This window comes from Hesperophylax consimilis, chromosome 12 (assembly GCF_061612785.1).
Source record: "Hesperophylax consimilis isolate HC1 chromosome 12, BYU_Hcon_1.0, whole genome shotgun sequence".
NCBI classification, from domain to species: Eukaryota; Metazoa; Arthropoda; class Insecta; order Trichoptera; family Limnephilidae; genus Hesperophylax; species Hesperophylax consimilis.
The window spans coordinates 26,282,566-26,297,576 of NC_142847.1; the positions used below are offsets into that span (position 1 = coordinate 26,282,566).

General features: G+C 34.9%; 1 protein-coding gene across 1 annotated transcript; it reads left to right on the plus strand.

Annotated features, from left to right (window-relative positions):
- The first annotated feature begins 5,627 nt into the window (after positions 1 to 5,627).
- On the plus strand, positions 5,628 to 9,315 carry LOC149419395 (uncharacterized). The gene is made up of 3 exons (XM_089637587.1): positions 5,628 to 5,650; positions 8,762 to 8,948; positions 9,082 to 9,315. The coding sequence occupies exons 1-3, from the start codon at positions 5,628 to 5,630 to the stop codon at positions 9,313 to 9,315; spliced, it is 444 nt and encodes a 147-aa protein (XP_089493713.1).
- The last annotated feature ends 5,696 nt before the right edge of the window (positions 9,316 to 15,011 follow it).

The window sequence follows — 15,011 nt, forward strand, 5'->3', positions numbered from 1 at the left end:
TCCCTTCATAACAAACCCGTATGTACTTGGTCATAATTCCTCAGCTAATCGTTTAGCTATTAATTTTAATGTGTTTTCGTCTTCCCTAAGCCACGTATAAAATTTAGTTCTTTCGATAACGGTTACTACTGTCTAAATGATGCAAAACCATGTTCGAATTTTTTTCCAAAATCAACACTTTCGAGTACCAGAAATCGACAACCTTTTACTTCTTTTAACCTCGAGTAACAGACCTGTTGCCACCAAATCTCGCTTCGTCCGAGTGATGCTACGCCTCAAAAAAAAGGTTTTGAACCCCTCAAATGTCAAGTGATTCAACCTTGAATCTAGCTACGTTCGTTCACCTATTTATTTTGTGGGAATATTTCCAAGGTCGATGCTATATAAATCAAAGCCTAAACACGCCCCCTAACTGTAATTTCCTTTGTCCTGTCAGAAAGTCGCACCCCTCTTTTCTCTGATCATCATGATTGGGCAATCCAACCCTTTCGTCGCAACCCTAAGGGCAACCTCCCACCTTTGCATGCAGTTCCCTGTAATTCATATGTGTCTGTTCCGATAGATGGCTCTACTATGACGGTTTATATGATTTACCTCGGGAAGGACCTTGGTCCATCACAACCTTTGCACTCTCCAGTGAGTCTCTCTCGACCCATCGCCTTGCACCGCATTGGGAGGGATGGATTCATTCGTCTGTCACTATTGATATCATCGACCCCCAGATTCCTACCCACCCCTCTTTCATTTTTCCTTCGCAGAACTTCCTCTCCCTCCACAGAGCATCTGTATTTTTTCCAGTTTTTGGGTCATTATGCCGTTTTGCGCTTCCACTTCATTTAGTTTCAACGTTTCAGAAAGCATTGCAGTGTTGTTTTTCAAGTCAGATTTGGATTAGGTAAAGCACGACATAAAACCCTAAATTATTAACGATAGTACCGTGAATAATGGCCGTGAGATTCTATTACATAATATATGTTTAGTTCATAGAAGTAAATGTACCTGTATTTTGAAATTACTAAAACATTCATTTGTATTTTTTCGTTCTACTTTATACAAAATACCGTTTATTGTCTGCATAAACCAGTAAAACTAAAATATTTCAAAATCTTTCCCTGTTAATGATTTAATTTGTTTTAATCTTTAATTTTGGCGTTTTCTTTTTTGCAGAAGATCGGATTTGAAAATAAACAGGACCTCAGCACAATTATGTGGAAATCAATGGCCAATATCATGGCATATACTGCATATTATAATAAGAATTGGATGATGAAAACGACAATCAGGGCAAAGTTACAAATGGACTGCGATATTACCGAATTGATCAATGAGACATTATATAATAATTTCAAATTGGTGAATGAGACACTAAACGATAATACCAAATTTGTAAGTGAGACACCAAACAATAATTTCAAATTGGTGAATGCAACACTAAACGAGGATACCAAATTTGTAAGTGAGACATTAAAAAATAATTTCAAATTGGTGAATGAGACACTAAACGATAATACCAAAATTTGTAAGTGAGATATTAAACAATAATTTCAAATTGGTGTATGAGACATTCAACGAAAATACCAAATTATTTACAATAAACCCACATTACACATACCCACAATACACATTTTTGGCTTGTAGCTTCTCCATAAAATACACCTATAATTAACAAAACGATTTTGAATTGGAATTTTCGGTCGTCTATATTTCTTCTAATGATGAAAAATTTTTGTTGTTGAACCTTTTTGTTTTTATTTCTAACCTTTCAATGTTAACATCCGAATTCGAATTGTTTAATCATTATGATATTGTCAGTTACAAAACAAGTTTAAAAAAACGCCCACAAAATAAACGCTCGGTAATAAAACTCGAAGAGGATGCGGTTGACATTTTCATTTTACAATACGGGACGGTTTACACATAGTTCCCTTGAGCAATGGGAGATAGCACAATGGGCCATAGGCCATAGGCCCATTGTGCTCTCCCATTTTACCTCAATCATTTAACATCAACCCAGTCCCTTAAATAAAGTTCACCAGGGTTGTTATTGGGTATTTGGCTATGTCTTCTAATTTTTCTGTATGTCTCCCCACGTATCTGAGCTAGTTCCCACCAGGGCAGGACATTGGCAGTCTCTCCTCAGAATTGAAGTCTCTTCATCCTCTTCACATTTCCTGCATCTATTGGTGTTTTCCACTCCCAATATCTGCATGTGTCTTAAAACACATCGTCCACATAACTCTTCCAATGATGTACATATTTTGATAATAAGGCGAAACCTTATATTCTAAGTTATTTAAAAATACAGCTTCAACAGGAGGACTGGTACTAGCCCTCATAGCCAGATGCGTATAGCGTAATCTGTCAGCCCCACAATGTACAGTGCTTGAACATGTATCCACAGCTGTATAAACCAGCAGATTTTGATAAAAAATAAAATAATAAAAATTATTCTTTTTAATAATTTAATTTTAATTTTCATATTCTTGTTTTCTTCCCCCGCCATCTTCCAGCTCCGGATAACTAGAGTGCATTTAAACGTTAAACAAAGTTTACCTGATTTAAATACCTTATGTAAAAGCCCGGTTTGGCGTAAAACCAAATTAAATATTTATGATTTTTTCTTCTTTGCAGGACATCGGATATAACGAGGAACAATCTCTCAGTCCACCACAACCACAGATTGGTTTAAATCAAAATACAAACGGACTATTAGAAAACAAGACTTTGGACCAAAACTTATCTCTGGAAAAGAACGACGATGTTTTGAGAACGATTGATGACAAAAAAATATGGGATATAGTGAGCATATTTTAAATTTTAGAACTAAATTTATTTTTATTATATTTTTTCAAAACTTGAGTTACACACACATTTGACGTAGTTTACAGTTTCCACTAATATATTTTGTGCTATTAATTTTAATTTTTTCCATTTTATTTTTATTTAATGATCCACGTTCTTTACATTTATCTATTACCTAAAAATAGCATCAGGTTCATTGAGGTTATAAATACATTTTTAATCTGCCTTCTTTTTTATATCTATGTACAATCTTGCGATTTTCTTGGCATTATTATTTACATTACTGTAAAACTTTTGAATGTGATTTTACAATCTGAGCTTGAATTCCCTCACCAAACACAAGGGCCTTGTCTTCTCATGGTGAGGAAATCTATTATGACAGTACTTTATAAAATTATGTAAACGTGTATTATTTGTATGTTTACTGTAAAACTATGCATGTTATAAAAATAAAATTTAATTTTTAAGTAAAGGAAATAGTAGATGCGTAGGTACATGTTAAAAAAATATGGACATAAACAGATTTAAAAAAAGACAAAAATAACGAGATGGATATGAAAATGAAAAAAGACTCAAGCCTTTAACACATAAGGGAGTTCATGGTAAAACAGACCTATAATGAAAGGAAATTATAGATGTGTATGTACATAGATAACGTTAAACCAAAGTATGTAAAAATCATACATTATACTTATTTAATAATAATAATTGTTATTCCAGGATGTGGGGGGGTTAGTGCAATCCCACACGTCCCATATATAAATACATATTTTTTGTACAGTAGGTATGTGAAATTGAAAAAAATATATGACGAAGAATAAATGAACAACAAAGTAATTAACAACTATGCATGGCGTGGTCTTGAGTGACCGTGGGCCCAGCGCTCACTCAGTAGTGGCGCTTGGTGCTGGTAGGCTGCGGTCACCAACGTATTGGCGGAGGCCATTAGCCGCATCCTGGCTCCAGTGACACGGTGTCTCATCAGGCCGGCAAATCCATTCAGTCCCAGTTCCGTGAACATTGTCGATGCGCTGCTGTATCTTCGGTATCAAAATATGATTCTATAGGCGTCATTATATTGAATTAGGAGTCGTTCCATCGAGCAAGTTCGGTAGTGACACTATGTCTCACACGTATACAGGCCAGTACAGAATGCGATGAACAGTATTTTTTTAACGGTATTGCTGCATTTGAAAAATCTGCGGGCAATCATATTAGACACTATACTAAGGCTTCTCGTTTGTCGTTCGATATCGCCATCGTCCGAAAGGTCTTGATTAATAATGTGCCCCAAGTATTTCACGTTGGAGCATGTATTTATTTTTGCCTCGTTAAGGTATACGGAGAGCATCTTACTTGTATCTTGACTTTTTCCGTGGTGAAACCCAATCAATTCCGTCTTCTTCGGGTTGTACATTATATTATGCTGTTTACCATATTCTTCACAAGTGTTTAGGAGTAATCTTAATCCCTTGATTGACGGAGCTAAGAGGATCATGTCGTCTGCGTAGCTTATATGATTTATACATATACTGTTAACACGACAGCCCGCTCTGATGTCCAGGCGACTTGGTAACTCGTCCATGTATGCATTAAATAGAATGGGGGACGTATACCCTCCTTGCCTTACTCCTGACCGCAAATATGTCGGCTGGAAGTATGTACTTGCCCACCGTACAACATTTTCCCTGCTGAGAGTGCCATCGGGATAGTGTGTTTATAAATAAGGTTGGTATATTCCTAGCTTTCAATTTATCCCATAATGATTTATGAAAGACCCTGTCGAAGGCTTTACTTAGGTCTAAGAAGCACCCGTATACGGTAATTTTTCGTATCTTGTAGAATTCTATTAATTTGCTTTGCAGTATATATTGCCATATTAGTGGATAATCTACATTTAAATCCCATCTGGTTATCTTTAGACATTAGTTTATTATGTATCTCATTTTATATTACCCTTTCAAATAAAAATGATAGATATAAACAAATAAGTTATTATTTACTGACATTACTGAACATCAGCCTAGTAATGTCTGTCCCACCTTCTAAATCAGGTGTCAAATCACGGCGCAATGCTCCTCTTGATAGCCCGTCCGACGTCACGGGCTCAGAGCCAGACTTAAGTAACTCACTAATTTCATTCAAAGATGAAATAAAACACGAAATTATCAAAGTTTTTACGGAGTTAAAAACATTGAATGAGCAATTAAGAGAGTGTCATAATATAATTAATGCTCTTACAATGAAAAATAAGGACCTAGAAACGAATTACAATCTAGTTCTAACCAAATTAAACCGCCTGGAGCAAACATCACTAAAAACAACATTGAAATTATTGGCGTTCCAGAAAAAAGAAATGAAAATTTACTCGATTTAATTAAAACAATAGGAACTAAGGCTGAAATTGATATTCTCCCGATGGATATTGACGGTATTTCACGTACAAGGGTAAAGGAACTACCCCGAGAAAATCCTAAATTTACTAGGCCTATCGTAGTGAGGTTCATAACCAGCCACTGCAGAGACAACTTTCTTGCTGCTATTAGGAAAAAAGGCAGCCTCAACTCTGGTGACCTGGGGCCTTAGCATGAGAATCGATCGAACTTAACGATATCGGATTGCTAAGCGTATCTACCGACCATTTTATAACGACTTCCCTAGCATGAGAACGCTATTGATATCTCTAACGACATCGATAAGGCAATAAATACAAATCGATATACGCTGGCAATACTGGGACGGAATTGTCTATGAATTGAATAGACGTCAAACGTCAGATTTCAAGCGTGACTATTTTAACCGCCGTGTTTTTTTAATATTTTACGATGTCGCAAGCAATGGTAGCTGGGTAAGTTATTTATTTATCTTTGGTAATTATTCGGAATCGCTGGACAAGGGTTATATGAAATATTTATATATAAAACCTTCTGATTTATATATAAATACTATAAAAGGAAGCTGACTGCATTTGGGATATTTTTAATTTTAGCATTTTAATTTTTAATTACGTAAATCGAAAATTCACTTTCGTTGTATGGGGTGACAGCTGGAATGATTTCTGTTGATAACATTTTCTTTTGTTGGTATTCCTGATACGTGTGGCTAGATTTTTTGACATATGAAAATACTAGGTAGGTACTATTTTAGCCAAACTCGAAAAATAAAATGAAGATATTTAGGTATGTTTTATAAAATAGAAAAATTTAAAAATGTGAGGTTATTATAGGTCAGGTTAGGATAAAGGTTGGTTAGGTTGGATTATTATAGGTTAGGTTGGTTTATTATTAGGATTTAGGTTGGTTTATTATTAGGATTTAGGTTAGGTTAGGTTAGATTGGATATTATAGGTTAGGTTAGGTTGGATTATTATAGGTTAGGTTAGGTTGGATTATTATAGGTTAGGTTAGGTTGGATTATTATAGGTTAGGTTAGGTTATTATAGGTTAGGTTATTATAGGTTAGGTTAGGTTAGGTTAGGTTATTATAGGTTAGGTTAGGTTAGGTTGGATTATTATAGGTTAGGTTAGGTTGGATTATTATAGGTTAGGTTAGGTTGGATTATTATTAGGATATAGGTTTGGTTAGGTTAGGTTGGATTATTAAAGGTTAGGTTAGGTTGGATTATTATTAGGATATAGGTTAGGTTAGGTTAGGTTGGATTATTATAGGTTAGGTTAGATTAGGTTGGATTATTATTAGGATATAGGTTAAGTTAGGTTAGGTTGGATTATTATTAGGATATAGGTTAGGTTAGGTTAGGTTGGATAATTACAGGTTAGGTTAGGTTGGATTATTATAGGTTAGGTTAGGTTGGATGATTATTAGGATATAGGTTAGGTTAGGTTAGGTTGGATTATTATAGGTTAGGTTAGGTTGGATTATTATAGGTTAGGTTAGGTTAGGTTGGATTATTATTAGGATAGAGGTTAGGTTAGGTTAGGTTGGATTATTATAGGTTAGGTTAGGTTGGATTATTATAGGTTATGTTAGGTTGGATTATTATTAGGATATAGGTTAGGTTAGGTAAGGTTGGATTATTATAGGTTAGGTTAGGTTGGATTATTATTAGGATAGAGGTTAGGTTAGGTTAGGTTGGATTATTATAGGTTAGGTTAGGTTGGATTATTATTAGGATATAGATTAGGTTAGGTTAGGTTGGATTATTATAGGTTAGGTTGGATTATCATGAGGATATAGGTTAGGTTAGGTTAGGTTGGATTATGTTAGGTTAGGTTAGGTTGGATTATTATAGGTTAGGATAGGTCAGGTTAGGTAAGGTTAGGTTGGGTTATTTTAGGTTAGGTTAAATACTATAATAATATTATTATTGTATAATATTATTGTATATTATATTGTATATTATATTATAATATACAATAATATTATTATACAATTATAATATTAATGCCTAAATGAATATTTTATGCTTTTTAAGTAGGCACTATTTTGCCAGAATATTGTAGAACATTTTTTTAAATTTACGTTGATAATTGTCTCTAGCCGCTCGTTGTGTTTTTTGATTAAACAAATGAATCGTCCAAAGTAATTAATTTACTGGCGGGACGTGCGAAATAATATTATCATGTCGTGTAATTGTTGTTCTTTTGGTATATTGGGTTTTTTAGAAGTTATTAGAGCGGAGGAGGTTTTGTAAGAATGGTTGAGGAGTCACAATGTAATCCGGCGGGAAAAAAAATGTGAAAAATGCGGAAATATTTGTAGTTTTTCCAACCTATTATATAGATGTCGGAAAACTAAAATTTTGAGTGCCGGTCACAAACGTAAAATCAGATGTAATTTTTCTGTATCGGCTAGAAAGGGTACTTTTTTTCAAAATCAAATCTTTCTTTAGAGAAAATATGCACTTTTGTACTACTTTGGGCAATCTTGCGGCCCCCGAGAACAACCTTGATCATGGAAGAACTCGATATGAGTAGTGAGACCGTCGTAAATTGGTCTTCGTTTTGCAGGGAAGTTTGCATAATTTGGTGCCACAAAATGAAACAAAAAATTGGAGGTGTCGGTATCACAGTGGAGATTGACGAGGCTAAAATTGGCAAAAGAAAGCACAATAAAGGACGACAAATTGATGGAAAGTGGGTATTCGGCGGTCTCGAACGAGAATCAAAAAAAATGTTTGTCTGTGCTGTGGAAGATCGTTCGAAAGAAACGCTTCTTAAAATAATTAAAGAATATATATTGCCGGGAACCATAATTATATCGGACTGTTGGAAAGCCTACAACTGCCTCGAAAACGAAGGATACGTTCATTTAAGCGTCAATCACAGCATATCTTTTGTAGATCAGGAGACGGGAGCTCACACTCAAAATATTGAGCGTTGTTGGAGGGATGTGAGAGGAAACGTGCCAAGATTTGGAAGGAGTGAGGCACATTACGAAGGATACCTATGTGAATTCCTTCGGAAAAGATCCCTTCCAAAAAATAAGGATCGAATCCACTCATTTTTCAAAATGGCAAGCGAGACATACAACCCTTACAATTAAGATAATGACGATGAAAACCAGCAACTCTTGTAATTCTAATTAATATCTATCATAACAGCGCAACTTCCAAGTAATTCTGATTAAAGGTTCTGAATTAATTCTGATTAAAAAATCAACAGAAATCATTCCAGCTGTCACCCCATACAACGAAAGTGAATTTTCGATTTACGTAATTAAAAATTAAAATGCTAAAATTAAAAATATCCCAAATGCAGTCAGCTTCCTTTTATAGTATTTATATATAAATCAGAAGGTTTTATATAAAAATATTTCATATAACCCTTGTCCAGCGATTCCGAATAATTACCTTATCTTTTTATGTGAAAGAATTTCCATTATTATCAAAGAGATATACTTACATTCTATTGTGTCAAAATTTTGAAGTTATTTTTACTAATATTTCAATCATACGCAGTATTTTAAGATATTCAAAATGCTGATATTATGATTTCAGGAAGAGAGTAAGGTCGACGACCAGTCAAATGGATCTGCTAACCAGCTATATGGCTGACCATTCGGAGTTCGCCGCTGAAAGGTTTGTGGGACCTCAGGGTTCCCAAAAAAATAAGGAAATGTGGCGGAATTTGGCGGAACAACTGGCAAAATTGGGTCCTGCTAAGTCAGCCGAGCAGTGGAAAACAGTGAGTATTTGTACCTACCTATACAAACTGGTTGCAGCAAACTTTGCTGACCTTCTAATATAATCTATCATCGAGACACTTGATATAAGACCGTAAATCACTTTTAACCTGACATTATTTTTACATTTTACAGACATGGCGTGACTTAAAATGTAAGTCGCGCGCCCAAAACGCCGATGCCAAGCGAGCTGCCCTCACGACTGGAAACACTGCCGAGATACCGGTGTTAACTGACCTGACACAGAAGGTCATCAACATCATCGGCAGAGCCAGTTCTGAGGGCAGCGGACTTCCAGAAAGCTGTATAGGAGAGGGACCTGAACTCATAATGCAGGATGTTGAGGTCACTAATGTCTTAAAATGTTAATATAATATATTCTGTCAAAATTTAGTTGATCTTTCATTATCAATGAAAATTATTTGTGTGTTTTACAATATTCCGATGAACTTGGAGAAGGGCCCACAGATTTACAGACGGCGCAGTTATCTTCCCCTTCTCGCCCGAGCAAGAAGAGGAAGCTAACTGACAAGCCAGATGTGGGGGTTCGGATGGTGATGGCGCAGGAGGCTAATAACGAATCATCCAAGGAGCTTGTGGGAGCTATTAATAAATTCTCCAATATTTTTAAGGTATTTCCTATTTCTCTTCGAATCATTCCCAAATACAGCGCTACACGTGTAAGTTGCCAGATTAAAATATAAAGAAATAGCGTCAATTCATGTTTAGGCCACCGCCAACTTATAAGTGTGGCACTGTACTTTTAAATTAGAATTAAATCTTAGTAGAACAAAATAAAATGCCCAGCTTTGACTTATTTCATTTATTTATTGTACTATTCCCAATGTACTATTTTTCCATTTTGCGCGGTGGAGTTTTTATTGTTCTGTTTGTTTAGATATTCTTTGTGTTAAAAAAATTAATAAACATGTAAAATCCAGCTTGGCGAGAAATTCAAAATGAATAAATTAATTTATAATCTTCCTTTTAGTATGTCGACTACCTATTGTTATTTAAATTAAATTAATGAGTTGTAATTTATCATTTCAGAGTTCAATGGATCGATTTGCTGACATTTTTGAGGTATTTCCTGTTCTTTTTTGTAATTTTTTGTCAGGGCACCCCGAGACCGGGCAAGATACAGTGTCTACATAGACATGGTGCTTTTCTGGTCTCGTCTCACTGGCACTAATAACTAATTTACTATAGAAGGTAAATTAAGTTAGTAAATTAATGAATTATCATCTCTTGTTTCAGAGATACACGGCAGTGGAACGTGAAAGGGTTTGTTTACTCCAACGACAGTTGGCGAGGTATTTATTTGCTATACATCTATACAGGCTTTTAAAAACATTTAATGTACAAAACTGAACAAATTAAATTAAATATTGCATTATTTAATATGTCACTTGAGAGATTGCGAAGTATGTTCACAAGGGATGGAACACGATTATTAACAATTGTCCTTGGAGAGGCAAGCAGTCCAGCTAGGAGGTACGATGAAAGTAGAATGAATGAGATCTCTAATAAAACATTTCTAATTCTAGACAAACTCAACCATCGAAACAACCGTCAACATCATTTGCTAACTCGCCCAACTATACGTTGAAGTTGGAGTCGGAGGATGAATACGATTAGTTTTTAAGTTTTTTTTATAATTTTCAAGATAATAAGTTTTTTGTATACTTTGTGTTTTAAATTTTTATTTTTATTAACGTTTTCATAATTTTTATGTTTCTTGTGAAAAAGTGAAACTCAACAACAAATGTCATTTTTTTACAATTTAGATACATACAATACAATATTTTAAAGTACTTGTTGTGTAATATTGCATGCAGCACTTTGCATATACATATCAAGTATCCCACGAATGATAATATATTAAACAAGGAAACTGACTTATAGTGCTTCATCATGTTGTATAGTATAGCACAAGTAATAATTATTTGACCAGCAGCATCGGGCTCATAATGGAGAACTCTGTCTTTCCTGAGGCAACGGAATATAGCCTTCCATGTCCCAAATAGGCGTTATACGGAACATCTCGCCTCACAGTGCGCCTTTGTGTATCTGTATTGGGCACTCCCCTCGACTGCATTCAATATTGGTGTCATCAGATAAGGCTCGAGTGTATATCCAGAATCGCGTGATTGAAACAAAACACCCATTATAATAGGTACATATAACTACTAAATTATGATTTTTTTGCCTTTTTTTTAAATGAGTTGTTGAAATACATACCTAGCAAGAAATATGTCCCAATTCTCTGATTGTATAGTCTGTTCATTTCAGTTTTGACTAAACTATTATTCCAAATGAATTGGTCATGGACAGTACCCGGGAAGCGTGTGTTGATGCTCAATATTTTCAACGTAGCATCGCAGACCTGTTTATCAAACATAAAAAACCTTCAATAAAATTTGAAAACAACAATCCGGCTGTTTTATTTCTGAAAAAATATTTACCACTTGAACATTCAGCGATAAAATCCTTTGTGGTTTTTGTACTGCTCCTCGTGTCTGGAAGGGGTGACGATGGCGATGTGGGTGCAATCGATGCATCCCAGAACATGTGGAAAGTTTAATTTTTCCCTAAAACTACTCTCTACTTGCTTGCGGGCTTCATTTGTAGCCGAAAAATGTATCCATCTGCTGTACAGATGTTCTAAAACTGCTTTCATAAACAGTTTTATGCACTTGCTAACGGTAGTTTGCCCTATCGCCAAGAAGTGATCTTGGCCTACTCCACGTTGGTAGCTCCCTGTAGCAAAGAAGCTGATGGGTGCGAGTACCTGTCAACATCATAAATAATACAACTAATTAATAAACTTCACTTTTGATCATTTTAATCACTTTATTGTGAAAAATTATCATCAGCAATCGAAGCAAATTTATTTATTTCACGTGGTCGTTCCAGTCGTGGATAGATTTATATTGTGTTTTTGTTTTACTAAGATATTAATAATATTTAATACTCTCACTTTAATGTATACTGGAAGTCCTAATGTATTTTTTGACACTAGAAAAGGAGTTAATTGATCAATGAGATCTCTAGCCATAATACGCGATATTCGAAACAATTGTCTGAATTCCGTCTCTGCAAGTTCGAACGGATTCAATTGATCGCGTAAACGACGCCTTTCAATCCTACGATCTTCCCTAACCTGCCTCCTTTCATTGAACCAGAAATTTTGCATAATGAACGACATTATTAAAAAAATACGTATAACGACAGCCAACCAAAGTTTCAACTGACACTCAAGACCCCACGTTATATTCGGCGGGCTTTTAGCAACCGTCGGTCGGAAGTTATCCTATCGATACATTCTCATGCTCGCAATTTTAACGATACCGTCGCTACTTTGACCATAGACAAGGAATTTTAACAATCGTCGGTTGTTATATTTTGATCGTGCTAACATATGTCGTTAAGTGCTCATTGATGACGTATTTTAACGATATCGTATTGCTATAGGGCTATATCGACTTCTCATGCTAAGGCCCCTGAAGCTTCAAGTGATAATAACATATATGGGTGATTAAAAAGAGGAGGTGGAGTAATAATTGCGTTGAAGAAGCACCTCAAAGCTCACGAACAAAATGACTGGTATACGAGTGCTGAAGACATCTGGGTGACTATTTCGATTGAGAATTTCAAAAATATTCATTTATGTTGTGTTTATATACAACCAGGAGTCAATCACTCTCTAAGCATAAATGAATTCATGGATAAATTATGTGCACTTCGAGAACTTTACCACGACGATCACTTCGTCATATCAGGTGATTTCAATTTACCACTAATTAACTGGTCTATTGGTAACGGTAACAGTATGCAAATTATGAATGGTTATCAATCTGAAATTATTTCCAAACTATCAGACACCCTTTCTTTTACTGATCTCTCGCAAAACTGCACCTTCCCGAATAATAATCGTACATTCCTAGACCTTGTCTTTAGTTCGTTCCCTGTTAATGTGTCTAATACTGATGATTATCTCATACCTGAATGTAAACATCATAAAACCATTATTTTCGACATCAATATAGCTCTGGAAACCCCTATGGTGGACAACAAAAGGACAATATATCTCTTCAGGAATGCTAATTTTGAAACGATCAATAACATCCTCAATAATATTGATTGGGATGCAGAATTTTTAAACCTATCAACTAATAATGCCATTGACCGTTTTTATATTATTTTAAATGAAATTATTCGTTTGAACGTCCCATCAAAGGAAGTTCATATTAACAACTCTTATCCTTATTGGTTTAATACAGCCCTGATAAAACTCACTAAAGAAAAATATAAAGTGTTCAAAATGTGGAAAAAGTGGTCAAATCCTTTGGACTACCGTGAATTTTGTGTTCTTCGATCAAGGCAAAAGAAAATGTCTAGGGAATGTCTTAAACAATTTATAATAAACGCCGAACTTAATATATCCCGTGACCCGAAACATTTCTGGACCTATATTAAAGGAAAGAGAAATAACTCTGGTTTACCGCATATTATGAAACTGGGTGACATAACTGCCGTGAATCCCTTCGCAATATGCAACCTGTTCTCACAACACTTCATCTCAACTTTTAATCACAAAACTGTTTCCGATGTTCATTCTACCAATTATCACGTAGACAATCAAGTTAACATATCTTCGGTATCAGTTTCCAAAGAAAAAATAGAAAAAATAATTGATACTATCTCTTGCTCATTGGGTGCAGGTAGCGATAAAATTCCGGCATTCTTTATCAAAATGTGTAGCAAGGTAATCTCGAAGCCCCTATTACTGCTCTTTCAATCCTCATTGAAAGAAGGTGTCTTTCCGGATCGCTGGAAGTGTGCTCATATTACACCAGTATTTAAGTCTGGGGCGAAAAATGAAGTCCGTAACTATCGTCCAATATCTAAATTACCGATATTCAGTAAGATATTTGAAAAAATTGTTCATGAACAACTGTATGACTGTGTCCAGTCTGTAATAATTGCTAACCAACATGGATTCATGAAAAAAAGATCAGTTGTCTCTAATCTTGCAATTTTCACTGAAAATATTTCAAAATATATGGATGATTAAATCCAAGTTGACGTAATCTATACAGACTTCTCCAAAGCATTTGATAAAATTGATCACAGTCTTCTTTTATCTAAACTACTAGCTCTGGGAATTCACGGGGATTTTTACCGATGGCTGGTCTCCTATCTTAATGGGCGCATTCAAGGAGTATCTATTAATGACTTCATATCTGAGATTGTAAATATACCTTCAGGTGTGCCCCAAGGATCTCACCTGGGACCGTTGCTGTTCACAATTTTCATCAAAGACATTATAAAATGCTTTAATTATACAAATATTCTACTCTTCGCTGACGATATGAAAATATTCTTTCCTATTAATTCTATTATTGACTGTTAAAAATTACAAGAAGATCTATATAGACTTGATGACTACTGCATTATCAATCATCTCAACATGAACACCTCAAAATGTTATGTGATTACCTTCACTAGAAACAAAATAAAATTTGAACATAACTACTACATAGCCAGTCAAGTACTTAAAAAGGTTACACAAATTCTTGACCTAGGTGTTCTGCTTGACAGTAAACTTACATTCGAGGCGCATGTTGATATGATTGTGAAGAAAGCCCTTAGAATGTTAGGATTCTTATTCCGTATAGGAAAAAAATTCAATAATATTCAAACACTTAAAATATTGTATTTTTCTTATGTTCGTAGTCATCTTGAATTTGCTTCTCAGATATGGAATCCTCAATATAACATTTATGTAAAGCGCATTGAAGCCATCCAATAAAAATTTGTCAGTCATTTAAATTTTAAGATGAATATTGGTAACCACGGGATTAACAGCTCGATGGAATATTATGGACTAATACCATTAAAAACTAGAAGAGACTCCGCAAATATAATATTTCTCTATAAAATTATCAGTGGCTTTATTGATTGTTCGCCCCTTTTGTCTGAGATTAATTTTCTCAGACAAAAGAGTCCCGAGCTTTAGAACTAGAGATAAGTCACTTTTTCATCTTCAAAAATGCTCTACT